Raw genomic sequence first — 25,384 nt, 5'->3', positions numbered from 1 at the left:
GAAAAAGAGGGAGGGAGAGAGGGACAGAGACAGAGAGACAGAGGGACAGAGAGAGAGGAAGTGACAGGCACTCAGAGAGAGAGAGAGAGAGAGAGAGAGAGAGAGAGAGATGTCTGTGAATGCTAAAAGCACATTTTCTGTATTTATTGTCCCCATCACCCTGGTCCTGAACACTGGACATGTCTGTCAATGTTTTGGCAGCACTGCTTTCAATTAGTCAGGCCAATAAAGCTTTATTTAATTGAATTTAATTGAATTGAGAGAGAGGGCAACAGACAGACAGAGACAGAGGAGATTAGAGAGAAGCTAAGAGAATCCGGTCTGTCTGTCTCTCCTCATTGTGTGAGTCTGTCTGTCTGTTTGCCTCGGTCTGTGCTGAAATGTGTCTTTCTCAAGTCGTGACTCTCAGACACAAACAGGGTGACTCATTGTGCTGACACCACCCCCCGAGAGAGAGAGAGAGAGAGAGAGAGAGAGAGAGAGAGAGAGAGAGAAAAGGGGGGTGAGGGGAGATCTGCAGAGACTGACTGACTGATTGACTGACTGAATGACACACACATTGACTGACAGACTGACTGACAGACTGACTGACACACTGACTGACTGACTGACACACTGACTGACTGACACACTGACTGACTGACTGACACACTGACTGACTGTCTGACTGACTGAGACACTGACTGACTGATTGATATACAGTGAGAGCAACATGCTATTTTCACAAGTTTCAGAGAAATATGCTTTGGCGAAGCTGAGAAGTTATTTGTCACTTATTTCTCACAGTCTCCCTCTCTCTCTCTCTCCCTCTCTCTCTCTCTCTCTCTCTCTCTCTCCCACTCCTTCTCCTTCTCTCTTTTTCCCACTCCTTCTCCCTCTCTCCCTCGCTCCCTCTCTCTCTCCCACCTAGTTGGTAGTGTCAATGTGTGTGTATATATGTGCACATGTCAGTGTGTGTTTGATGCATGTTTGATGCATGTGTGTTTCTGTGTGTGTGTGTGAGAGAGAGATTGTGTGTCTGTATGTGTATGTAAGTGTGTATGTGTTCGTTTGTGTGCCTGTGCGAGTGCGTGTGCGAGAGTCGGTGTGTGTGTGGGGGGGGGGGCGGGGGGTAGTAACAAGACTGAGTGGGAAGTGTGTCTATTACTATGGAAACGAGAGAGACTGAGAAACAGAGGTATTGGTGACAGGAGGAAGAGGAGCAGAGGAGGAGGGCAGGAGGGGAGTCGAGGAGAGGGGGAACAACAACCTACACATATTTCTATACCATCAGAGAGAGTGTGTGAGAGAGCAAGAGATGGAGGAGGAGGACAAACTACAGGTCTTTCTGACAGACAAGGGAGACAGAGAGAGATGGGGGGGCAGGAATGGGAGCTGCAGAGAGTGGGGGAGAGAGAGAGAGAGAGAGAGATGGACAGAGTGAGAGAAGGAGGACACATGTCTGTCAGCTATTACATAAAGGGATAAGCTCTGGACATTAGTAGAAACACAGGGAGAGAATATTGGACTTTATTAATATCGTGTCTGGTAGGGGAGGGAGGGAAGTGACTACAACACAGGGCCGGCGTGTAACTGTATAGACGGCTGTTAATATTAATTTTACACGGTGTCAACATCTCGTAACAGATGGTGACAGCACAGCACATGCCATGTCCGTGTCACAAATTAACTTATTAGACTGCAAGTGACCTACTTATGTGTATTTACAACTGGCAAGGGGGTATAATTAATGAATTAATCAATCAATTTTAATTTGTATAGCGCCCTTTGCAGGGTAGCCACAGAGCGCTTTACAGATTGATAAACAGACAACTAAATAAGTAAATAAACCATAATCAATATATAAACTAAACTGAAGGGCATCAGCACCGGTTTCAATAGGAGACCTACAGATATCAATTAGAGGGAGGACAGATTTTGCACCTGACCCCGTTTATTCTTGTACGCATGCGCCCGTTTCAAACGCAGACTAGATATTGCGACTCTTTAAATCCCTGTCAAATCTGTGCTCCACATGCAAAACACGCTGCTTTTCCCCGGGCTTTTCTCGCATATTTAATTCAACCCTACAGGTTTGCAGCACTCGTTTGCAGTGTATTACTGGCTCATGTTTCAATGCTTTGAGCACAAACGCCTGAAGCCCTCGCTGTGCTTTTTAAAGACACCCTGCGTCACGTCCGGGCCTTGGGGGCCTGTCCCGTCGGAGACTCCCTGTGTGCGTGCATTTAAACAAGGATTTACTATAATACACTCATACTTTAATATAACCTCATTAAACTGATCATACAGCTGGGTGTACATCACAACCGCTTTTTTTAATATTGAATACCTCTGCATATTGAATTGAATTGAGGGACAGGAAGAAAGAGGGCAGAGACAGCAGGACAGAAAGAAAATAATTACAGAGAGAGAGAGAGACTTTAAATCCACCCATCTGTTGCAATGGTGACGTCATGCAGCCGGGGGACAGCCGAAGGGGGCGGAGCTTCCTGTTCTCTAACGCACTGTGCAGCGCCGGACAGTCACTCACACACAGAGACGGACCGGGACCTGCACGACAGAACCGAGCTCTGTGTGTTGCCACAATGCCCAGGCCGAAGCTCATCGTCTTTGACCTCGGTGAGAGCGCCGTCTTTATTTTTATATGATCATTGTTGTTGAGAGAGAGAGAGAGAGAGAGAGAGAGAGAGAGAGAGAGAGTGAAAGTGTCTGTCTGTGTCTCATAATGATCGTGTGTGAATGCATGTGTTTCAGTGTGACTGTGTGTATCAGGGCTCTGAGTAAGACCTTAGATTGCTCTCTCTCTCCCTCCCAGATTACACTCTGTGGCCGTTCTGGGTCGACACTCACGTTGACCCCCCCTTCCGTAAAGAGAGGTAATTAACTCATTTATAAACCAATTAAGGTCTCTCTCTCTCTCTCTCTCTCTCTCTCTCTCAGTGCAGTGTTGATGTCCTGAAGCAGTCAGTCAGTGCCTGTATTATCTCTCTCTCACCTTCATTCTCAGACGGGGTGTGGTGGACAAGTTTGGTCAGCCGGTGTCTCTGTACCCCGACACGGTGGACACTCTGCGCTCTCTGCACGAGGGGGGGCACACACTGGCCGCAGCCTCACGGTGAGGGTGTGCTGGGGGGCACGGGGGGCCGGGGGTTGCTGTTTTGATCGCCACTGTGACTGGTGTCTCTCTCATAGTGCCATTGTTACTTTGTCTGTCTGTGTGTCCTGCTCTTCACTGTTGTTCTTACTGGCAGCAGTGGACGTAGTTGTGTCTGTCTGTGTTAACTCTCTCTCTCTCTCTCTCTCAGCACTGGGGAGGTCGCAGGAGCCAATCAGCTTCTCTCTCTCTTTGACCTCGACCAATACCTGTCCTTCAAGGAGATCTACCCAGGGTCGAAGGTCACGCACTTCAAAAGGTAGCGACGCCGATTTTTAATCTGTTTAATCAACTTGGGAAACAGACGGCAGCTGCACTGTGTCACACACTTTCTTCATCATCATCATCATTATTATAGTTGTTGGTAATTGTTCTTATTATTATACCCATTGTTGTTGTTCAGGCTGCAGCAGTGCAGTGGGGCTCAGTACAGTGAGATGATGTTCTTCGACGATGAGCAAAGAAACATCACCGATGTCAGCAGACTGGGTAACAAGTATATTAATATACACTGACTGATGGACACACTGACTGACTGACTGACACACTGATGGACACAGTGACACAGTGACGGACTGACACACTGAAGGACACAGTGACAGACTGACTGATACACTGACTGACAAACTGACAGACTGACTGACACACTGATGGACACAGTGACACAGTGACGGACTGACACACTGAAGGACACAGTGACAGACTGACTGATACACTGACTGACACACTGACAGACTGAATGACACACTGATGGACACAGTGACACAGTGACGGACTGACACACTGAAGGACACTGACAGACTGACTGATACACTGACTGACACACTGACAGACTGACTGACACACTGATGGACACAGTGACACAGTGACGGACTGACACACTGAAGGACACAGTGACAGACTGACTGATACACTGACTGACACTGACACACTGATGGACACAGTGACACAGTGACGGACTGACACACTGAAGGACACTGACAGACTGACTGATACACTGACTGACACACTGATGGACACAGTGACACAGTGACGGACTGACACACTGAAGGACACAGTGACACACTGACTGATACACTGACTGACACTGACACACTGACTGACACACTGATGGACACAGTGACACAGTGACGGACTGACACACTGAAGGACACAGTGACAGACTGACTGATACACTGACTGACACTGACACACTGATGGACACAGTGACACAGTGACGGACTGACACACTGAAGGACACTGACAGACTGACTGATACACTGACTGACACACTGATGGACACAGTGACACAGTGACGGACTGACACACTGAAGGACACAGTGACAGACTGACTGATACACTGACTGACACTGACACACTGACTGACACACTGATGGACACACTGACACACTGACTGACTGGCTGACTGTTTCTTAGTGTTTCTCTCTCTCTCTCTCTCTCAGGTGTGCACTGTGTTCTGGTTCCTCGTGGATTAACAAGGAAGATAGTTAACGAGGAGCTCGTTAAATTCTCTCACCGTCGTCCAAGGTGACCAGAGGAGTCGTTCACTCCTACTCCATCATCATCATCACCACTGCCATCATCATCATCATCATTATTATTATTATTATAATTATTATTAGGATGTCAGTGCACTGCAGTTCCCCTGCTGTGCCTGTGGGGGTGCTGTCTCTCTTCTCTCTCTCTCTCACTCTAAATAATTGTCAGCATTATAAATAAAATAAGTACTGTATATATTTGTATCCAATGTGATGTGGATGTGTCTCTTATTGCCTCTCTCTACCTATCCACCGGTTTCTGTGGTCAGAGGACAGAGTGGCTGGTGGTTGGTGGCTGAGTGCTGGGATGTTGAATGCTGCAGTTTTGCTTTCCCGCCACACATGGGAGACAGAGACTGGGTTAAACCCCAAGTCAGTCTGGTGTGCGTGTGCCTGTGACCCTCACAGTACAGAATAAAGCGTGTGAACAAATTGGTGTTGGGAAATTTAAAAACCTCACACCTAGAAAAATTGTCAATGGTTAATTTTAATTAGAGAGACAGATAAAAACATAAGAAAGTTTACAGACGAGAGGAGGCCATTCGACCTATCGTGCTCGTTTGGTGTCCATTAATAACTGAGTGATCCAAGGATCCTATCCAGTCTTTTATTAAATGTCCCCAAATTTTCAGCTTCTATCACATCGCTGGGGAGTTTGTTCCAGATTGTGACGACTCTCTGTGTGAAGAAGTGTCTCCTGTTTTCTGTCTCGAATGCCTTGAAGCCCAATTTCCATTTGTGTCCCCAGGTGCGTGTGTCCCTGCTGATCTGGAAAAGCTCCTCTGGTTTGATGTGGTCGATGTCCTTCATGATTTTGAAGACTTGGATCAAGTCCCCACGTAGTCTCCTCTGTTCCAGGGTGAAAAGGTTCAGTTCCTCAGTCTCTCAGTAGGACATTCCCATTCCTCTCCAGAACTGTACACATTATCCAGATGAGCTCTAACTAGATGAAGCTAGGAATGGTCTGACACTTGTTTAGAGTGCAGTACTATGAGCTTCCACTAGAGGCTGCAAATCCCCTCCCCAGGGAGTTTCAGTGGCACACTTTTCACCTTACCTCTCCATGATCTCTCTCTCTCTCTCTCTCTCTCTCTCTCTCTCTCTCTTTCTCTCTTTCTCTCTTTCTCTCTCATCATCATTCTGTCGGATTCATTCCCTCTCATTTTAGCACATATCTCTCCATCTCTCTCAGGGTACAGAGAGAAAGGGGGACAGGGAGACTGACGGGGTGAGAGATACAGATAGAGGGAGAGAGGGAGCAAGAGAGAAGAAGAAAGAGGGATGCAGGGAGGTGGGGCTGTGCTGTGAGCTGAGCGGAGGTTAATTAGGATCCTGATGAAGATTTAATTTCACACTTCAAACGAGCCGCTGAACAAAGGACAGCCCGAGAGAAAACAGAGGGAGAGGAAGGGGGGGGTCTGTGTTTTGTGTGTGTGCAGTCTGTTGTGTATGTGTGGAGTCTGTGTTGGGTGTGTGTAATCTGTGTTGTGTGTGTTTAGTCTGTGATTTTTGTGTGTGTAGTCTGTCATGGCATGTAATCTGTGTTGTGTGTGTGTGTGTGTAGTCTGTGTGTATGTTGTCTGTTCTCTCTTTCTCTCTGTCCCCTGTGTCGTGTGTGTGTAGTTTGTGTTGTGTGTGTCTGTGTTGTGTATGTGTCCTATGTATGTTTTATATATGTATCATGTATATACTATGCACTTTATTATGTAAGATAAGGTCCGGTCTGCCCTGTACAGGCCCCCCCATTCCCTTATGAATATGCATATTTCATGGTTATAAATATTGATGAAGCACTCATGAATATTATTGAGTTGTGCTGTATGTTTATCAGATCAGATGTAATCAAGAGACTGTTAGGGGGGGTGACAGAAACAGAGAGACGTGAGGTACAGAGAGAAACGATGAGAAAAATCAAGAAACGAGAAAGAGAGGAAATACACTGACTGTCTGACACACTGACTGACTGACACTCTGACTGACTGATACACTGACTGACTGACTGACACATTGACTAGCCCACATTGGAACTGAGAAATTACAGACAGGGTGAAAGAGAATTGAAGGGAGGAAAAGGGAGTGGAAAACAAAGCAAAGGATTGAATGTCGCAGAGTCAGAGAATTACAGCGGCGCTTCACTGAACAGTATCTGAGTACCGACGCCGAGAGAGAAGGGCTATTCTGAGGTAATGTGAAGCTCACGCTGTCCTGGCTGTATATAAGCTCCCACTCACCCTCAACCACAGACATACACATACAGCGAGAGGGAGAGAGAGACAGAGACACAGAGGGAGAGACAGAGAGAGGGAGAGAGACGGAGACAGAGAGAAAGGGAGAGCCGCACACCCCAGCCGGTGCCCTGTCCTCTCAGATAGTCTTGGGATCAATATCTCAATTTCTTGAATCAATTAATTAGTTGGCATGGAATCCAAGTGGTCGTCATTGAGGGATCTTGTGGACCTGCTCTGGCTCGGACCCTGACTGGTGACTGAACGAGGTTATGCTGCATTAATTAAACCAATTGCTGTATTATTATTATTATTATTATTATTATTATTATTATTATTATTATTATTATTATATCCTAGACCTGGAATGGCTTTGCAAGAGGTGTGTGGGTTCAAGGACACCCCCACCTACCCACGGTGGAATACCCCGGCCTCCCTCTCCTTGGCCACGGAGCATACCACGCTGTGGCTGGGTGGTGGAGACGGGGGATTCGGTCGTGGCGGTCGTGGCGGTGGTGGCGGCGGTGGTGTGGGAGGGGGTGGGGGCGGCTGTCCTCTCTTTCTCTACGTGCCCTGTCCTGAATTCCTGCAGCCTTCTGCTCTGAGGGCCGTGTGCCAGGGCACAGCTCTGCATCATTCTCTCTCTCCCTCCTCCTCCTCCACCTCCTCTCCTCCCTTCCCTGCTCCCCACCGCCCCCACTACCTCCCCAACTGCCTCCCTTCCTCCCCTTCCCTCCCTCTCCCCTTCTCCCTCTCCCACGGCACCACCACCCTGGCCTTCTCCTTCCCCGGGGGGGCGGTGATGGCGGCGGACACGCGCTCCAGCTGTGGGGGGCTGGTGGCCTGCCCCGAGACCCAGAAGATGGCACCGATCCACTCCCACATGGTGGCATCGGGCTCGGGAACGGGGGCAGACTGCCAGCTGTGGAAGCGCATCCTGGCCCGCGAGGCGGCGCTGTTCCGGCTGGTGCAGCGTCAGAGGCTGCCAGTAGGGGCTGCTGCTCGCATGCTGAGCCGCATGCTGCAGCCATTCAAGGGCACTGAGCTGTGTGTGGCGCTCACTCTGTGCGGCTGGGACCAGGGGGACGAAGAGGAGGAGGAGGAAGAGGAGGAAGAGGGGGAGCAGGAGCAGGGAAGGAAGGTGGAGATGAGGAGGACTAGTGGAGAGGCAGAGGAGGAGGAGAGAGGAAGCCCCCCACCCACAGAGACAGGGAGACGCAAGAGGGGAGGGCCGGCGCTGTGCTACGTGTGCAGTGATGGCAACCTCCTCAAGGGGGAGCTCTTCTCCGTGGGCTCCGGCTCCCCCTACGCCCTCTCCATACTGGACAGGACCCTCGGGGGGCCGGAGGGGGCCATCAGGGGGCCTGGTGATGCGGTCAGCCTGGCCCGGAGGGCAGTGTACCACTCCTCCCACAGGGATGCCTACTCGGGCAACAACGTCGACCTGTACCTGCTGACCCCCCGGGGCTGGAGACACAGGGAAAGAGAGAACCTGAGGGAGGAGTACTACAGGGAGAGAGAGAGGCTGTGGGGCTGGGGGAGAGAGAGGAAGAGAGAAAAAGAGAGAGAAAGAGAGGAAGAGGGAGAGAGAGGGAGTGACTGATACACAGACTGCCTGACTGATAGACTAACTAGACTGATGTTATATTCTATAGATTTCAATAATCTTCACTGTTTAATAATAATAATAATAATAATAATAATAATAATAATAATAATAATCTCGGACTTTTTACATATACTTCCAAGTGCTCTAGCTTTTTAACTTGTCATTCCCTTGCCCTTACCCTCAACCAAGATGGCGGAGGATTTCCCTTTTTATACATGCGGGTGAAGCCGAACTGTCAGTTCAGGCCGGACAATGACGTTGCCCTCAGTAAAGATGATAGATCCCTGTAGTGATAAGGGAATGATCACACCTTGCCCTCAACACAACGCCAATGACGCATTTCCTGTCAATGCCCCGCCTCCTGGCAGCGGTGAGGCCTCGCTGTTGTTCGGGAGATTTTAAAAGCGGCGGAAGTAGAAAGGTTCACTGAAAGATGGCGCTGGCTAGTGTGTTACGCGGTGAGTCGGCGGATTTCTGCAACTTTGCCGAACGGCCCTTTACTTTCGGCTCGGGCATGGACCAGACCGAGCTGGGCTTCGGGTCCACCTCGGGAGACGGACTCAGTTTCTCCGTGAAGGCTCCACTCTACCCCGGGGATGCGATCGGGCCTGAGGAGAAGATCGAGTTTCTTCACGGAACTACCACCCTGGCTTTCAAGGTAAGCGTTGTATTGTTTATTTACATCGGCATGGTTAATATTTAAAAGGAAGCGAACCCAGTTCAAGATATTAATTAGTCCCTGCGACAGTGGTCCGGATGTAAGAGTGACGGATGATCGGTCCTTGTGTCCCACTGTCAGGCAATGTGTGCGAACTTGCATTGTCATAGCTGTGGTACATACATGCATGTATCCATACATACTACTGGCTGTCCTACGTAAGTGTCGTACACTAGATTTAACTTGCAATTAATGTGCAGTAATTGAATGAATAATCCGCGTATTACTGCAGTGCAGACAGTGTACATGTAGATTGTGGACTGCGAGTGACTGTTTGATTGGTGGTGTAACCCAGTGTGATGCTGGGAACTATTATTATGTAGTAACCGGTACAAATATCGCTGTCTCAGTGCACCGTTCATACACTTGAGTGTCCAGATATTGCCAGTGTCTATTTTCAATCTCTGTCAAGTTCAAAACGAGCTTTATTGGCTTGACATGTTTACACAAGTGTTTCCAAAAGCATTTGCACATACAGCAAATGGACCAGAATACATGCAACAATAAAGTAAACAAGTTCAATAGCTTTACAGATTGTACATGTGTACAGTTTACATCTCTGTCTGTGTGTGTCTGTGGGTGTCCCCCCTCTGTCTGTGTGTGTGCAAAATTCCAATTCATTATTGCTTTATTGCTGTGACAGGAGTGATCGAGTGTTGCCAAAGCATGTAAGCAACTGTCAATAACAGACAACATCAATTATTATTATTTTTATTTCTTGGCAGATGCCCTTATCCAGGGCGACTTACAACATAAGTGCAAAACAAAGTGCAAAAATACAGTTAAGTAAGGCTTCAAACATTACAAATTCAATTTACATAAAACATAGCAATTCAAAAATATAATACATTTTACAACTTCCAATTTACACAGGCAAGTACAGTAAGTGCGGTCATACATCCTGGACAGTCAAAGCTAAGTGCTGTCAAGATGTAGGTTCACAGTCAAGGGCTACGGGAAAGGGAGCAAGGAGGAAAACAATCAAAAACGCAAGAAGCATAATAACAATCTGTGAAGTGCTGTCTAACAGGGATTAAAAGGATTAATATTACAAGTACTGTCTGAAAAGATGTGTCTTGAGTAAGCGCCGGAAGGAGGTCAAGGACTCTGCTGTTTAATCTATACAATGACACATAACCTCATGTAACTTTCATAATACAAACACCAACACCCCCTTCTTAATAGAGACTCTCTCTCTTCCCCCCACCCCCCCCCCCAGTAGGACCAGTGCACAATCGAGTAATTCAGTCACTGTCTGTACTAAGTCTTTCTCTCTCCCCCCCCGCCCCAACAGTTTGACCATGGCGTGATCGTGGCCGTGGACTCTCGGGCGACGGCGGGCTCCTACATCGCGTCCCAGACAGTTAAGAAGGTGATCGAGATCAACCCCTACCTGCTGGGCACCATGGCGGGCGGGGCGGCCGACTGCAGCTTCTGGGAGCGTCTGCTGGCGCGGCAGTGTCGCATCTACCAGCTCCGCAACAAGGAGCGCATCTCTGTGGCGGCCGCCTCCAAGCTGCTGGCCAACATGGTGTACCAGTACAAGGGCATGGGCCTGTCCATGGGCACGATGGTGTGCGGCTGGGACAAGAGGGGGCCAGGTACAGTACAGTGTGTGTGTGTTTAGACTACAGTACAGTGTGTGTGTTTAGACTACAGTACAGTGCAGTGCAGTGTGTGTTTAGACTATAGTGCAGTGCTGTGTGTGTTTAGACTAGTGCCATGCAGTGTGTGTGTGTTTAGACTATAGTACAGTGCAGTGTGTGTTTAGACTATAGGGCAGTGTGTGTGTGTATTTAGGCTATAGTGCAGTGCAGTGTGTGTTTAGACTATAGGGCAGTGTGTGTGTGTATTTAGGCTATAGTACAGTGCAGTGTGTGTTTAGACTATAGGGCAGTGTGTGTGTGTATTTAGGCTATAGTGCAGTGCAGTGTGTGTTTAGACTATAGGGCAGTGTGTGTGTGTATTTAGGCTATAGTGCAGTGCAGTGTGTGTTTAGACTATAGGGCAGTGTGTGTGTGTATTTAGGCTATAGTGCAGTGCAGTGTGTGTTTAGACTATAGGGCAGTGTGTGTGTGTATTTAGGCTATAGTGCAGTGCAGTGTGTGTTTAGACTATAGGGCAGTGTGTGTGTGTATTTAGGCTATAGTGCAGTGCAGTGTGTGTTTAGACTATAGGGCAGTGTGTGTGTGTATTTAGGCTATAGTGCAGTGCAGTGTGTGTTTAGACTATAGGGCAGTGTGTGTGTGTATTTAGGCTATAGTGCAGTGCAGTGTGTGTTTAGACTAGTGCAGTGCAGTGTGTGTGTGTTTAGACTACAGTACAGCAAAATCATAATACAGCCGAGAGCCACTCGGAAACACGGGAAAACAGTCACGCTCTTGCACAAAGTATTTGGAAATATTAATGTACAGGTTTGAGTTCAGGAACACAGATTAATCTCTTCCACCAATATGTGCTTAACTTTTAAAATGAACAAGACTTTTTTTTTTTTTTTATTATTATTATTATTATTCCACACACAATTGTTAATAAAATGAACATCAGCGGAGATTAAAAACATGAGACGATTATATGAATGCTCAATGAGTCGAATTCATTGTATTTGTAGCTCCAATACATGAGTAGTACTGATAACCGAAAACCAATATCGTTGTTCTCCCATAATCCTCTCGATTTAAACCAATTTTCCTATTAACAAATTTCTCTGTTATGGCGGAGATACAGGGGCACGTTTGCATGATGGGTAAATTGTTATAGGAGAGGAGGAAATATCCCACGCAATGGCAAGCCTCGATTCAGTTGTGACGCTAACCCCCCTTTCCCTCTCTCTCAGGGCTGTACTACGTGGACTCGGAGGGCAACCGCGTGTGCGGGGACTGCTTCGCCGTGGGCTCAGGCTCCATGTATGCGTACGGCGTGCTGGACCGGGGGCTGCGGCCCGACCTGAGCGTGGAGGAGGCCTGCGAGCTGGGCCGGCGTGCCATCTACCAGGCCACCTACCGCGACGCCTACAGCGGTGGCACCGTCAACCTGTACCGGGTGCACAGCGAGGGCTGGGAGCGGGTGTCCCAGGACGACGTGCTCACCCTGCACCACACCTACAGAGACAAGGAGTAGAAAGCCGGCGAGGGGAGAGGGGTAGACTGAGGCAGAGAGAGAAAGGGGGTAGGGAGGAGGAGAGAGATCATTTTTCACTACAAATTCGGGGGTGAGAAGAGCATTTAGACACCGACCAGGAAGAGAGGGATGGAGAGGGAGAGGGATGGGGGGCAGCATGTACACACACGGTGACTTTGTCCCCTTCGTCTGTCTGTCTGTCTGTCTGTCTCTCTCTCTCTCTCTCTCTCTCTCTCTCTCTCTCTCACACACACACACACTTACACACCTGTTACAGTTTGCACTATCTCAGAATGATCAGACACTGATGTTGTGCTGTTCATTCCAGTGAGCTGCAGTTCCCCTGCTGTTATTGGTGGCGGGTGCTCTTTCACACTGCATTATAATATTTTCATTATTATTATTTTAAACATTATTCTTATTGCCACAGTTTTCTTCTGTGTCTCTGTCCCCCCGTGAGCGCGGCCCCCATCCGTGCCGGACACTGACCTGCAGCACCAGTGGGGATTTCTTTTTTCCAAAACCAATAAAAAGATGTTTGATTTTTGCCTTGAAGAGAGTGTGTGTGCTTTGTCATTTGAGAGTGTGTGTTGTTGTCGATGAGGGTGTGAGCCTGGTTGGACACTGTGGGTCACTTGCAACGAACTGAAAGCTGCGTAGTTAGTACGCAGCTCTGGACTAAGAAAGATCTCCATTGCAGTGAACCCCAAATCACTGCTGCTGCCCTCTAGAGGAGACTAAGTACGGTACTAACTTAGTCCTACTCCAGCTACGGACTAACTATGTGTAGTACCGTACAAAGGGGAACAAAATGTGGGGAGGAAATACAAAAAAAATACATTGTGTTTGACATTGACAATGTATATGTAATTTATGAATAACAGAAAATGCTCTGGTGTACATGGATACATTTGACACCACACCTAAATAAAAATAACCAGTACACAAATTGTTGGTTGAAAGGTTTTATTACATATTATGAAATCGCTGAGGAATATAGAGTATTGAGAGCTTTACAGGAATTATTACTCAGCAGGAATTGAAATGCAACAACTGTTATTGTTAAATTGCATTTGCATTTTAAACCCATTTGCTTTGCCAATGCGTATTAGCATGTCACTGCTGGCATTCTGTAAAAACGCTGCAAACAATCACTTTAATGTTCTATATGTTCTATATGCCCCATACATATAGGATCTAGTCATTCTAGATCTGTGCCCGGCCTCTTCACTGACTTCACTTCCAGTTTGGTAGCATAATGACAAATTTAATCCTACTTTGCTCCGCCTCTTTTGTCGTTGCAATGGGCACTAACTTTAGTACGCAGCTGGGGATGATCCCGAGGTAGTACCGTACTAGAAGGTACTTAGTACAGAGCTTCGTACTAACTCTGCAAGTTTGTTGCAATTGACCCTGTGGTGCTGCCTGAGGTTGGGCTTCAGGTTGCACTGAGAGTGAGGGTTAATACAGACACTGACTGACTGAACACTACAGCACATTAACACTGCACTGAGAGAGAGAGGGTTAATACAGACACTGACTGACTGAACACTACAGCACATTAACACTGCACTGAGAGAGAGAGGGTTAATACAGACACACTGACTGAACACTACAGCACATTAACACTGCACTGAGAGAGAGAGGGTTAATACAGACACACTGAACACTACAGCACATTAACACTGCACTGAGAGAGAGGGTTAATACAGACACTGACTGACTGAACACTACAGCACATTAACACTGCACTGAGAGAGAGAGGGTTAATACAGACACACTGAACACTACAGCACATTAACACTGCACTGAGAGAGAGAGGGTTAATACAGACACACTGACTGAACACTACAGCACATTAACACTGCACTGAGAGAGAGAGGGTTAATACAGACACTGACTGACTGAACACTACAGCACATTAACACTGCACTGAGAGAGAGAGGGTTAATACAGACACACTGACTGAACACTACAGCACATTAACACTGCACTGAGAGAGAGAGGGTTAATACAGACACACTGAACACTACAGCACATTAACACTGCACTGAGAGAGAGGGTTAATACAGACACTGACTGAACACTACAGCACATTAACACTGCACTGAGAGAGAGGGTTAATACAGACACGCTGACTGAACACTACAGCACATTAACACTGCACTGAGAGAGAGAGGGTTAATACAGACACACTGACTGACTGGACACTACAGCACATTAACACTGCACTGAGAGAGAGAGGGTTAATACAGACACACTGACTGAACACTACAGCACATTAACACTGCACTGAGAGAGAGAGGGTTAATACAGACACACTGACTGACTGAACACTACAGCACATTAACACTGCACTGAGAGAGAGAGGGTTAATACAGACACACTGAACACTACAGCACATTAACACTGCACTGAGAGAGAGAGGGTTAATACAGACACACTGACTGAACACTACAGCACATTAACACTGCACTGAGAGAGAGAGGGTTAATACAGACACTGACTGACTGAACACTACAGCACATTAACACTGCACTGAGAGAGAGAGGGTTAATACAGACACACTGACTGAACACTACAGCACATTAACACTGCACTGAGAGAGAGGGTTAATACAGACACGCTGACTGAACACTACAGCACATTAACACTGCACTGAGAGAGAGAGGGTTAATACAGACACACTGACTGAACACTACAGCACATTAACACTGCACTGAGAGAGAGAGGGTTAATACAGACACTGACTGACTGAACACTACAGCACATTAACACTGCACTGAGAGTGAGGGTTAATACAGACACTGACTGACTGAACACTACAGCACATTAACACTGCACTGAGAGAGAGAGGGTTAATACAGACACTGACTGACTGAACACTACAGCACATTAACACTGCACTGAGAGTGAGGGTTAATACAGACACTGACTGACTGAACACTACAGCACATTAACACTGCACTGAGAGAGAGAGGGTTAATACAGACACTGACTGACTGAACACTACAGCACATTAACACTGCACTGAGAGAGAGAGGGTTAATACAGACACACTGACTGAACACTACAGCACATTAACACTGCACTGAGAGAGAGAGGGTTAATACAGACACACTGACTGAACACTACAGCACATTAACACTGCACTGAGAGAGAGAGGGTTAATACAGACACACTGACTGACTGAACACTACAGCACATTAACACTGCACTGAGAGAGAGAGGGTTAATACAGACACTGACTGACTGAACACTACAGCACATTAACACTGCACTGAGAGAGAGAGGGTTAATACAGACACGCTGACTGAACACTACAGCACATTAACACTGCACTGAGAGAGAGAGGGTTAATACAGACACACTGACTGAACACTACAGCACATTAACACTGCACTGAGAGAGAGGGTTAATACAGACACACTGACTGAACACTACAGCACATTAACACTGCACTGAGAGAGAGAGGGTTAATACAGACACACTGACTGGACACTACAGCACATTAACACTGCACTGAGAGAGAGAGGGTTAATACAGACACTGAACACTACAGCACATTAACACTGCACTGAGAGAGAGAGGGTTAATACAGACACACTGACTGAACACTACAGCACATTAACACTGCACTGAGAGAGAGAGGGTTAATACAGACACACTGACTGAACACTACAGCACATTAACACTGCACTGAGAGAGAGAGGGTTAATACAGACACACTGAACACTACAGCACATTAACACTGCACTGAGAGAGAGAGGGTTAATACAGACACTGACTGAACACTACAGCACATTAACACTGCACTGAGAGAGAGAGGGTTAATACAGACACACTGACTGACTGGACACTACAGCACATTAACACTGCACTGAGAGAGAGAGGGTTAATACAGACACTGACTGACTGAACACTACAGCACATTAACACTGCACTGAGAGAGAGAGGGTTAATACAGACACACTGACTGAACACTACAGCACATTAACACTGCACTGAGAGAGAGGGTTAATACAGACACACTGACTGACTGAACACTACAGCACATTAACACTGCACTGAGAGAGAGAGGGTTAATACAGACACACTGACTGAACACTACAGCACATTAACACTGCACTGAGAGAGAGAGGGTTAATACAGACACACTGACTGAACACTACAGCACATTAACACTGCACTGAGAGAGAGGGTTAATACAGACACACTGACTGAACACTACAGCACATTAATACTGCACTGAGAGAGAGGGTTAATACAGACACTGACTGACTGAACACTACAGCACATTAACACTGCACTGAGAGAGAGAGGGTTAATACAGACACACTGACTGGACACTACAGCACATTAACACTGCACTGAGAGAGAGGGTTAATACAGACACACTGAACACTACAGCACATTAACACTGCACTGAGAGAGAGAGGGTTAATACAGACACACTGACTGAACACTACAGCACATTAACACTGCACTGAGAGAGAGAGGGTTAATACAGACACACTGAACACTACAGCACATTAACACTGCACTGAGAGAGAGAGGGTTAATACAGACACACTGACTGACTGAACACTACAGCACATTAACACTGCACTGAGAGAGAGAGGGTTAATACAGACACTGACTGGACACTACAGCACATTAACACTGCACTGAGAGAGAGAGGGTTAATACAGACACTGACTGACTGAACACTACAGCACATTAACACTGCACTGAGAGAGAGAGGGTTAATACAGACACTGACTGAACACTACAGCACATTAACACTGCACTGAGAGAGAGGGTTAATACAGACACACTGACTGAACACTAAAGCACATTAACACTGCACTGAAGGGGAAGGGGTTGTGAATAAAAAAGAGTGAGTGATTGACTGACCTGACAGTATAGTGCATTAATATTGCCCTGAGAGGGATGGAGAGACAATCCAAGAGTGAGAAGGAGAGCGAGGCCAGGGAGTTGATCTGAGCGTTGACTGACTGGACATTACAGTACATTAACACTGCCCTGAGAGAGAGAGGGAGCGAGAGAGAAAAGATAATTTTAGAAGGATTTAGATGAGTGCTTTCAAGAACTGAGACAGAAGGATGGAGTGAGACAGAGCGAGAGGGAGGAAAAGAAAGAACAGATGGGTCAGCCATCTGGTACTGGGTACTGTGAGGAAGAGAGAGAGAAGAGGATGGAGTGCACTTGTTGCGATGTGTGGGTCTATACACACACTGTATAGTCTAGTGTATACTCCAGGTGTATATATACAGTACAGTGTGTTCTCCAGGTGTATATATACAGTATAGTGTGTGTACTCCAGGTGTATACATACAGTACAGTGTGTGTAGTACAGGTGTATATGTACAGTACAGTGTGTACTCCAGGTGTATATATACAGTACAGTGTGTGTACTCCAGGTGTATATATACAATACAGTGTGTTCTCCAGGTTTATATATACAGTACAGTGTGTGTAGTACAGGTGTATATGTACAGTACAGTGTGTGTACTCCAGGTGTATATATACAGTACAGTGTGTGTACTCCAGGTGTATATATACAGTACAGTGTGTTCTCCAGGTTTATATATACAGTATGGTGTGTGTACTCCAGGTGTATATATACAGTACAGTGTGTACTCCAGGTGTATATATACAGTACGGTATGTGTACTCCAGGTGTATATGTACAGTACAGTGTGTTCTCCAGGTTTATATATACAGTATGGTGTGTGTACTCCAGGTGTATATATACAGTACAGTGTGTGTACTCCAGGTGTATATCTACAGTACAGTGTGTGGACTCCAGGTGTATATATACAATACAGTGTGTTCTCCAGGTTTATATATACAGTACAGTGTGTGTAGTACAGGTGTATATGTACAGTACAGTGTGTGTACTCCAGGTGTATATATACAGTACAGTGTGTGGACTCCAGGTGTATATATACAGTACAGTGTGTTCTCCAGGTTTATATATACAGTATGGTGTGTGTACTCCAGGTGTATATATACAGTACAGTGTGTACTCCAGGTGTATATGTACAGTACAGTGTGTGTACTCCAGGTGTATATATACAGTACAGTGTGTGTAGTCCAGGTGTATATATACAGTACAGTGTGTGTACTCCAGGTGTATATATACAGTACAGTGTGTGGACTCCAGGTGTATATCTACAGTACAGTGTGTGTTCTCCAGGTGTATATATACAGTACAGTGTGTGGACTCCAGGTGTATATATACAGTACAGTGTGTGGACTCCAGGTGTATATGTACAGTACAGTGTGTGGACTCCAGGTGTATATATACAGTACAGTGTGTGTACTCCAGGTGTATATATACAGTACAGTGTGTGTACTCCAGGTGTATATATACAGTACAGTGTGTGTACTCCAGGTGTATATATACAGTACAGTGTGTACTCCAGGTGTATATGTACAGTACAGTGTGTGGACTCCAGGTGTATATATGCAGTACAGTGTGTGGACTCCAGGTGTATATATACAGTACAGTGTGTGTAGTACAGGTGTATATATACAGTACAGTGTGTGGACTCCAGGTGCATATGTACAGTACAGTGTGTACTCCAGGTGTATATTTACAGTACAGTGTGTGTACTCCAGGTGTATATATACAGTACAGTGTGTGTACCCCAGGTGTGTATATATACAGTACAGTGTGTGGACTCCAGGTGTATATATACAGTACAGTGTGTGTAGTACAGGTGTATATATACAGTACAGTGTGTACTCCAGGTGTATATCTACAGTACAGTGTGTGTACTCCAGGTGTATATAGATACTGTCATAAGATACACAACAGTAAACAGTATGTGTCTGTACAGCACTCCCCCCAACACACCTCACTCACTTACACACTCTGACGAAGACACACACACACACACACAGACACACACACACACACACACACTTACACAAACTCACAGTCACAAACACGCATACACACACACTCACTCACGCACCCTCACACACACAAGTTCTCACACAACATACAGTCACTCCCACACAGGGCTCCCCCCAATGCACCCAACACACACATACTCACACACTCACACACCCTCACACACACACACGCAGAGTCAGAATGACATTGCCAGGGGCACAAGACTGGCTCTGTTACTGACCAGCACACTGCTAATACACTGAGACAGGGATAGAGAGAGGGAGCTGGAGGGAGAGAGAGAGAGGGAGCTACAGGAAAAGTCCAAAGGGAAGGAGAAAGAGAAGGATGGTGAGAGGGAGGGAGGGATACACAGAGAGCTATGGGAAAGGGGGGATGGAAGAATAGAGATAGATAGAGAGATGGAGAGGATGAAGGGGGTAATGTGGTGTGTTATTGTGCTCAGTGTGTGATCAGTCTGTCAATTCTCCTAATTTAGTCACGCAAAAGAAGAGAGAGAGTTTCTGTGAATGTGTGTTTGTATGTATGTATGAAAGAGAATGTGTGAGTGTGTGAGAGAGTGACTGCGTGAGTGAATGTGTGTGTGTGTGTGAGAGAGAGAGAGAGAGAGAGAGAGAGAGAGAGAGAGAGAGAGAGAGAGAGAGAGAGAGTGTGTACAGAAATTTACAACAATGGTAACAATTTACACACAGACAGGTGGATTTCCAGTACACACAATTATAAGAGAATGGTCTAAAACATCATCATCAACAACAACAATAATAATTATAATAATCATTTTAGTAAGTACAGCTGCGGAGATACGGGTGTGTGTCGGTTAGCCAGTGACACATTAAAGAAATGCACTTACAAAGAGAGAGAGAGAGAGAGATAGAGAGAGAGAGAGAGAGAGAGGGGAGAATGTTAGTTGTACGTGATGTGAGATTTGAAGACAGTCTCGGTTTATTGGAGAGAGAGAGAGAGAGAGAGAGAGAGAGAGAGAGAGAGAGAGTAGACAGATATAACATCGTCTCCGCTGTCAGTGTTCCGTTCAGTCTCAGCCAGAGAGAGAGAAAGAAAGCATGAGAGAGAAATAGACAAAGACAAAGCCAGCCAGAAAAGGGGAGAGCCACAAAGAGAGAAGACAAATAGAGAGATACGGTAGAAAGGGGGAAGAAAGAGACACTGACACACAGATAGGCAGGCAGCAGACAGACCGAGGGCGACAGGGGCTGCCAGCGTCCTCTCCCTCAGCAGCCCGAGGTAAGATGTTTCTTCAGCACGAATTTTCGGCGGCGCTCTGGGGGGTTTGTGGGCTGCGCGTCGGATAACGGTCGGGGGGCGACGGTGGCAGGAGAAATGAAATACCGATGCAGAGACGGCGGCGCGTAGACTTGCGATTGTGTGTGTGTGTGTGTGTGTGTGTGTGTGTGTGAGAGAGAGAGAGAGAGAGAGAGAGAGAGAGAGAGAGAGAGAGAGAGAGAGAGAGAGAGAGTGCAAGAGAAGGTTTATTTGAGAAGGTTTGCCAATCTGTGTATGTCTACGTGTGTGTGTGTCTCGGTGTCTGAGCATCAGTGTGTGTCATTGTCTGTGCATCAGTGTGTATCGATGTTTGTGGGTGTGTGTGTGTGTGTGTGTGTGTCAGTGTCTGTGCAGCCGTGTGTATCACTGTGTGTGTCTCAGTGTCTGTGCAGCCGTGTGTGTCAGTGTGTGACTATGTCTTAGTTTTTCTCTACTTGTAGCAATCGCTCGTTGCTATAGGAATTAGATGGTTTGTTGCTGTCGGGGAAGCGCCGGAGTTCCAGTACTTGGAGAGCGCCTGTTTACAACATGTCTGTCTGCCTGTCAATCTGTCTGCCTGTTTCTGTGTCTGTCTGTGTGTCTGTGTGTGAATAATAATAATAATAATAATAATAATAATAATAATAATAATAATAATATATATTTTTTAATTATTATTATTATTATTATTATTATTATTATTATTATTTAGAATTAATAATCTGTCAGTACTCTATTCTTGTTTGCTGTGTTCAGCTCCAGTTCTGTATTCTGTAAATCATTCTGGGGCAATAATACTGATTCATATATGCAATAAACTACCTCTTAATATGGGAGTTTTTAATGCAGATGTCAGCGCACTTAGTCCAGTCCAGTCAGTGACTCTTCAGCAGTCCAGTTCAGTCTGGTCCATTATTCTGCAGTGGTGCAGTCAAGTAAAGCCCAGTCAGTAGCTCTGCATTAGTCCAGTCCAGTCCAGTCAGTTAGTCTGCATTAATCCAGTCCAGTCAGTGACTCTACAGCAATCCAGTCCAGTCCATGACTCTCCAGCAGTTTCCCAGTCCAGTCCAGTCAGTGACTCTGCAGCAGTCCAGTCCAGTCCAGTCTGGTCAGTGAGTCTGCAGCAGTCCAGTCCGGTAATTGAGTGTGTGTGTGTGTGTGTGTGAGAGAGAGAGAGAGAGAGAGAGAGATGTATTTATAGTGTTTGTTGAACACTGATTCAGTGTAAGGAGAAGGATGTGGGGATTCCAGATGATTGGGCTGACTGGAGCTGGGGGGGCAGCGAGGGCGACACCATGCCCCTACACTGCGCACGGCAGCACACAGCCTGGCTGTCTGACTACACTGTGTGTCAGTCGCAGAGTGTGCGTACTTTACACACACAGTTTTCACTCTCTCTCTTTCTCCCTCTCTCCCCTCATCCCTCTCTCTCTTTCTCCAATGATGTGTTATTAACTTCTTCGTAAACTCAATCATTAAAGCTCAGACTGCAACCATGACTCCTGTCTCTTACATAACTCCCTCTCTTTCTCCCTCTCTCCCTCTCTACATCTTCTTCATCTCTCCGTCCCTCTTTCCTGCTCTCTTTCTGTCTCTGTGTCTCGCTCTCTTTGGTTGTCTCTTCAAACACTGTTAGTTCACAGGCTTTTATAAGTGAATGGGTGTGTGTGTATGACTGCATGAGTGTGTGTGTTTGTGTATTTGAGTGGGCGAGTGTGTGTGTGTGAGTGAGTCTGCGTGTGAGTGTGTGTGTGTGTGTGTGTGTGTCAGTGAGTGTGTGTGTGAGTGCGTGTGTGTGTGTATGTGATGTGTGTGTGTATTTGAGTGTGTGTGTTATTATCAGTGCATCAATGTGATAACCACAGAGATTTCCAATTACAGATTGTGTCTCTCACTGCAATCCTGTGCTTCCTCCCTATCTATCTCTCTGTCCCTCTGTCTCTGTACCCTCTTCCAACCTCCGTTCTCCGCTCCCTCATTCTCAGTCCTTCCCTCCCTTCTCCCTCTCCTTCGCCCTCTCCCTGTCTTACTTTCCCTCACTCTCCCTCTCTGTCCCCCTCTCCCTCCCCCTCCCTCTCTCCCTCCCCTCAGTAATGAATTAATAATAATAATAATAATAATAATAATAATAATAATAATATAGCAGTAATAATGGAAACTAACAATAATTAAATAGTAATGCACTATCTGAACAAGGGATGAATAATAAATGAAAACAGAAGTGTGTGAAGAAGGCTGACAGATAGAGAGAGAGTGTGCTGGAGACGGAAGGAAAGAAAGTGTGTGAAGTGTTGGACAAGGAGAGAGAAAGGGTGGAGAGAGGCGGAGGGAGAGAAAGTGTGTGAGTGAGTGAGAGGGAGAGGGAGATGGAGAGTTTGCACTGCTGGAGATGGAGAGAAAGGCAGAGAGGGAGAGAGACATGGGGTACAGAAAATTCATCTCTTCCTCTCCCTCTCGCTCCCTCTCTTCTCTCATTCCATTTCATGTTATTTTATGTTTGTAATTTAAATTATACTTTAAGCTGCAGCCCTCTCTCCTCCATTATTAATACACAGGGAGTCTGTCACATGAACTATTACATTTACTTCCGTTACACTTTAATTAAAACGCAATGGGAAATGAACAATAAACTGTAATTAAGACAGCCCCCCCCCCCCCGCCTCTGCCTGTGCTCCCCGGCGACGCCTCGTCAGTCCCCTAGCGACCCTGGTTAATTACTGGAGTGATTTCAACAAAAGCTAAACTATTTACACAGAGCACTGAAGAGGAGCTTCTGGTTTTTGTCTTTAAATTGGTTTTTAGAAGAAGAAAGAAAACTTCTGCAAACTCCCATCGCTCTGAGACCCTCTCTCCTCCTCTGTCTGTCTCTCTTTCCATCTCTCACTTTCTCACTCTCCATTTTCCTCTCTCTCTCACCCTCTTACATTCAGCACAGTGTGTCACTCAGTTGGTGTCTCAGTGTCAATATTGTGATCACACTGTATTGAGATTACATTCACAGTTTATACTCTGTGTTCAGGAGAGAAATGGGTCACCGAGAACGACAGCACTGTGTATTGACCCCCACCTCTCTCTCTCTCTCTTTCAGTGCAGTGCTAATGTACTGTAGTGTGCAGTGAGTTTGTCTCTACTAACTCTCCCTCTTCCTCTACCTCTTCTGCCCCCTCTCCCTCCCTCTCTCTCTTTCCACCCCACTCTCCCTATCCCTCCTCCTATTCTCTGATGGGAGGATTATCTCTTATCCCCCAGCAATCTCTCCACTCATCCCTCTCTCCATTTAACTGGCTGTGTCTTGGTGGGCTCCCTCTCTCACCCTCCCTCCCTCAGTTCCCTCTGCTCTTAATCTCTACATCTCCCCCTCTCTATCTATCTCTGCATTAATGTAATTTCTTGCTTTTATCTTAATCTGTTTCTCACTCTCTCTTTCTCCCTCTCCCCCCCTCACTCTGCCCATCACCCCCCCTTTCGCTCTGTCTCTTTTTAACAGATTTAGTGTAAGCATAAAGAGACACAGTGAGAGAGAGAGAGACCGACAGACAGGGGGGTAAATACAGACACAATACATTGACTGACTGACTGACACACTGACTAACTGGTTGGCAGACTGAATGACTAACTGACTGAAGGACACACGGACTGACTGACTGACTGACTGACTGACTGAGTGACTGACACACTGACTGACACACTGACTGACTGACTGAGTGACTGACTGACACACTGACTGACTGCCACACTGACTGACTGACTGAGTGACTGATATACTGAGTGACTGATACACTAACTGATTGACTGATACACTAACTGATTGACTGATACACTGACTGGCTGAGTGACTGACATGAACACTGCACTGAGAGAGAGAGAGAAGGAGAGAAGGAGCAAGATTGATGGGAGAGCGAGAAACTAATTCTCACTTTTCCCTGGGCGGATAAGATTAGAAAAGATTAGAAAGATAGTGAGGAGGAGCAAGGGAACGAGAGAGAGAGAGAGAGAGAGAGAGAGAGAGTGATACTCCACAGCTCTCTCCCTCTCTCTGGTGGGGATGGGTAATTAGTGCTCGCTGGCAGCCCTAACGAGTGCGCGGGTCGTTAGAGCCGGTACAGGAGGCAGCAGACGACACGTTCGCAGCCCTAATTAAGTCATTCCACTGTGACATTCCCTAATTAATACCTTTATATTTTATTTAATGAATTAACGATTTTCCACATCTGGTGACTCGCAGCCCTGCTCAACATTCCTAACTGGCTCACTACTCCTCTCCTCCTTCCTGCCTCTCCTCCTCTCCCTTCCTCCCCTCCTCGCCTCCTTGCCTCCTCTCCTCTATTCCTCCTTTCCTCTGCTCCTTTCCTCTCTTTTTTCTTGCTCCCCCTCTCCCTACACTCACTTAAACTCTCTATTTTTTCTTACAGATTCTTCAACATGGAAAAATATAACTGAGAGAGAGCTAGAGAAAGAGAATAAGAGAGAGGCATGGAAACAGGTCCTGCCACACAGTGAAGGAAGGACAGAGAGAAAGAGAGAGAGCAGTAAGAGGAGATGGAATGGAACAAAGAGGGGAGAGAATGAAGGAGGGAGCAACACAGACAGGAGAGCACTCGCAACCCCAGCCCCGCCCACACGCCAATCATAAACAATTGCCCGGGCTGCAGCCAATCGTGGAGTCATGAAGGCCGCAACTCTGCACTCGTTGGTCCTGTGCTGCTGCTGGTGGGTGGGACCTACAGGAGGAGCGGGATCCGATGCACCAATCGCAGGAGGGAAGGGGAGCCTGCTCAGCCAATGGGATGCTGGCCTAGGCCAGAAAAGCGCAGAGTCCGACAGACAGCCCAGGAA

The 25,384-nt window shown here is 46.6% G+C and overlaps 3 protein-coding genes across 4 annotated transcripts; all 3 read left to right on the top strand.

The window, feature by feature from the left end:
* Nucleotides 1-2,358: 2,358 nt before the first annotated feature.
* mdp1 (magnesium dependent phosphatase 1) lies at nt 2,359-4,901 on the top strand. 2 transcript variants are annotated; one of them, XM_066722897.1, is made up of 6 exons: nt 2,385-2,619; nt 2,816-2,876; nt 3,008-3,115; nt 3,306-3,413; nt 3,558-3,643; nt 4,597-4,901. In XM_066722897.1, the coding sequence occupies exons 1-6, from the start codon at nt 2,454-2,456 to the stop codon at nt 4,683-4,685; spliced, it is 618 nt and encodes a 205-aa protein (XP_066578994.1). In that variant the 5' UTR covers nt 2,385-2,453; the 3' UTR covers nt 4,686-4,901. The 2 variants fall into 2 exon arrangements, with proteins under 2 accessions (XP_066578995.1, XP_066578994.1); XM_066722898.1 differs by lacking the exon at nt 3,008-3,115 and having other exon boundaries at nt 2,359-2,619.
* Nucleotides 4,902-7,267: 2,366 nt separating this feature from the next.
* psmb11a (proteasome 20S subunit beta 11a) lies at nt 7,268-8,520 on the top strand. Its single transcript, XM_066722162.1, has one exon. It carries the CDS (start codon nt 7,285-7,287, stop codon nt 8,518-8,520), a length of 1,236 nt encoding a protein of 411 aa, XP_066578259.1. The 5' UTR covers nt 7,268-7,284.
* A 384-nt stretch (nt 8,521-8,904) lies between these two features.
* psmb5 (proteasome 20S subunit beta 5) lies at nt 8,905-12,919 on the top strand. Its single transcript, XM_066722885.1, has 3 exons — nt 8,905-9,184; nt 10,539-10,845; nt 12,081-12,919. The coding sequence occupies exons 1-3, from the start codon at nt 8,960-8,962 to the stop codon at nt 12,362-12,364; spliced, it is 816 nt and encodes a 271-aa protein (XP_066578982.1). The 5' UTR covers nt 8,905-8,959; the 3' UTR covers nt 12,365-12,919.
* Nucleotides 12,920-25,384: the final 12,465 nt, after the last annotated feature.

The sequence above is a fragment of the Amia ocellicauda genome, chromosome 14, assembly GCF_036373705.1.
Source record: "Amia ocellicauda isolate fAmiCal2 chromosome 14, fAmiCal2.hap1, whole genome shotgun sequence".
NCBI classification, from domain to species: domain Eukaryota; kingdom Metazoa; phylum Chordata; class Actinopteri; order Amiiformes; family Amiidae; genus Amia; species Amia ocellicauda.
Note: the sequence above shows the minus strand (reverse complement) of the source record. Positions and strands in the feature narration are given on the sequence as shown.

Excerpts from the sequence above, each read along its gene's own strand:
- mdp1 (XM_066722897.1), top strand. The coding sequence starts at position 2,454 with ATGCAGCCGGGGGACAGCCGAAGGGGGCGGAGCTTCCTGTTCTCTAAC. Across the intron at positions 2,620-2,815 it reads GCTCATCGTCTTTGACCTCG|ATTACACTCTGTGGCCGTTC; the intron begins GTGAGAGCGCCG and ends TCTCCCTCCCAG. Across the intron at positions 3,644-4,596 it reads CACCGATGTCAGCAGACTGG|GTGTGCACTGTGTTCTGGTT; the intron begins GTAACAAGTATA and ends TCTCTCTCTCAG.
- psmb11a (XM_066722162.1), top strand. The coding sequence starts at position 7,285 with ATGGCTTTGCAAGAGGTGTGTGGGTTCAAGGACACCCCCACCTACCCA.
- psmb5 (XM_066722885.1), top strand. The coding sequence starts at position 8,960 with ATGGCGCTGGCTAGTGTGTTACGCGGTGAGTCGGCGGATTTCTGCAAC. Across the intron at positions 9,185-10,538 it reads CTACCACCCTGGCTTTCAAG|TTTGACCATGGCGTGATCGT; the intron begins GTAAGCGTTGTA and ends CCGCCCCAACAG. Across the intron at positions 10,846-12,080 it reads CTGGGACAAGAGGGGGCCAG|GGCTGTACTACGTGGACTCG; the intron begins GTACAGTACAGT and ends CCTCTCTCTCAG.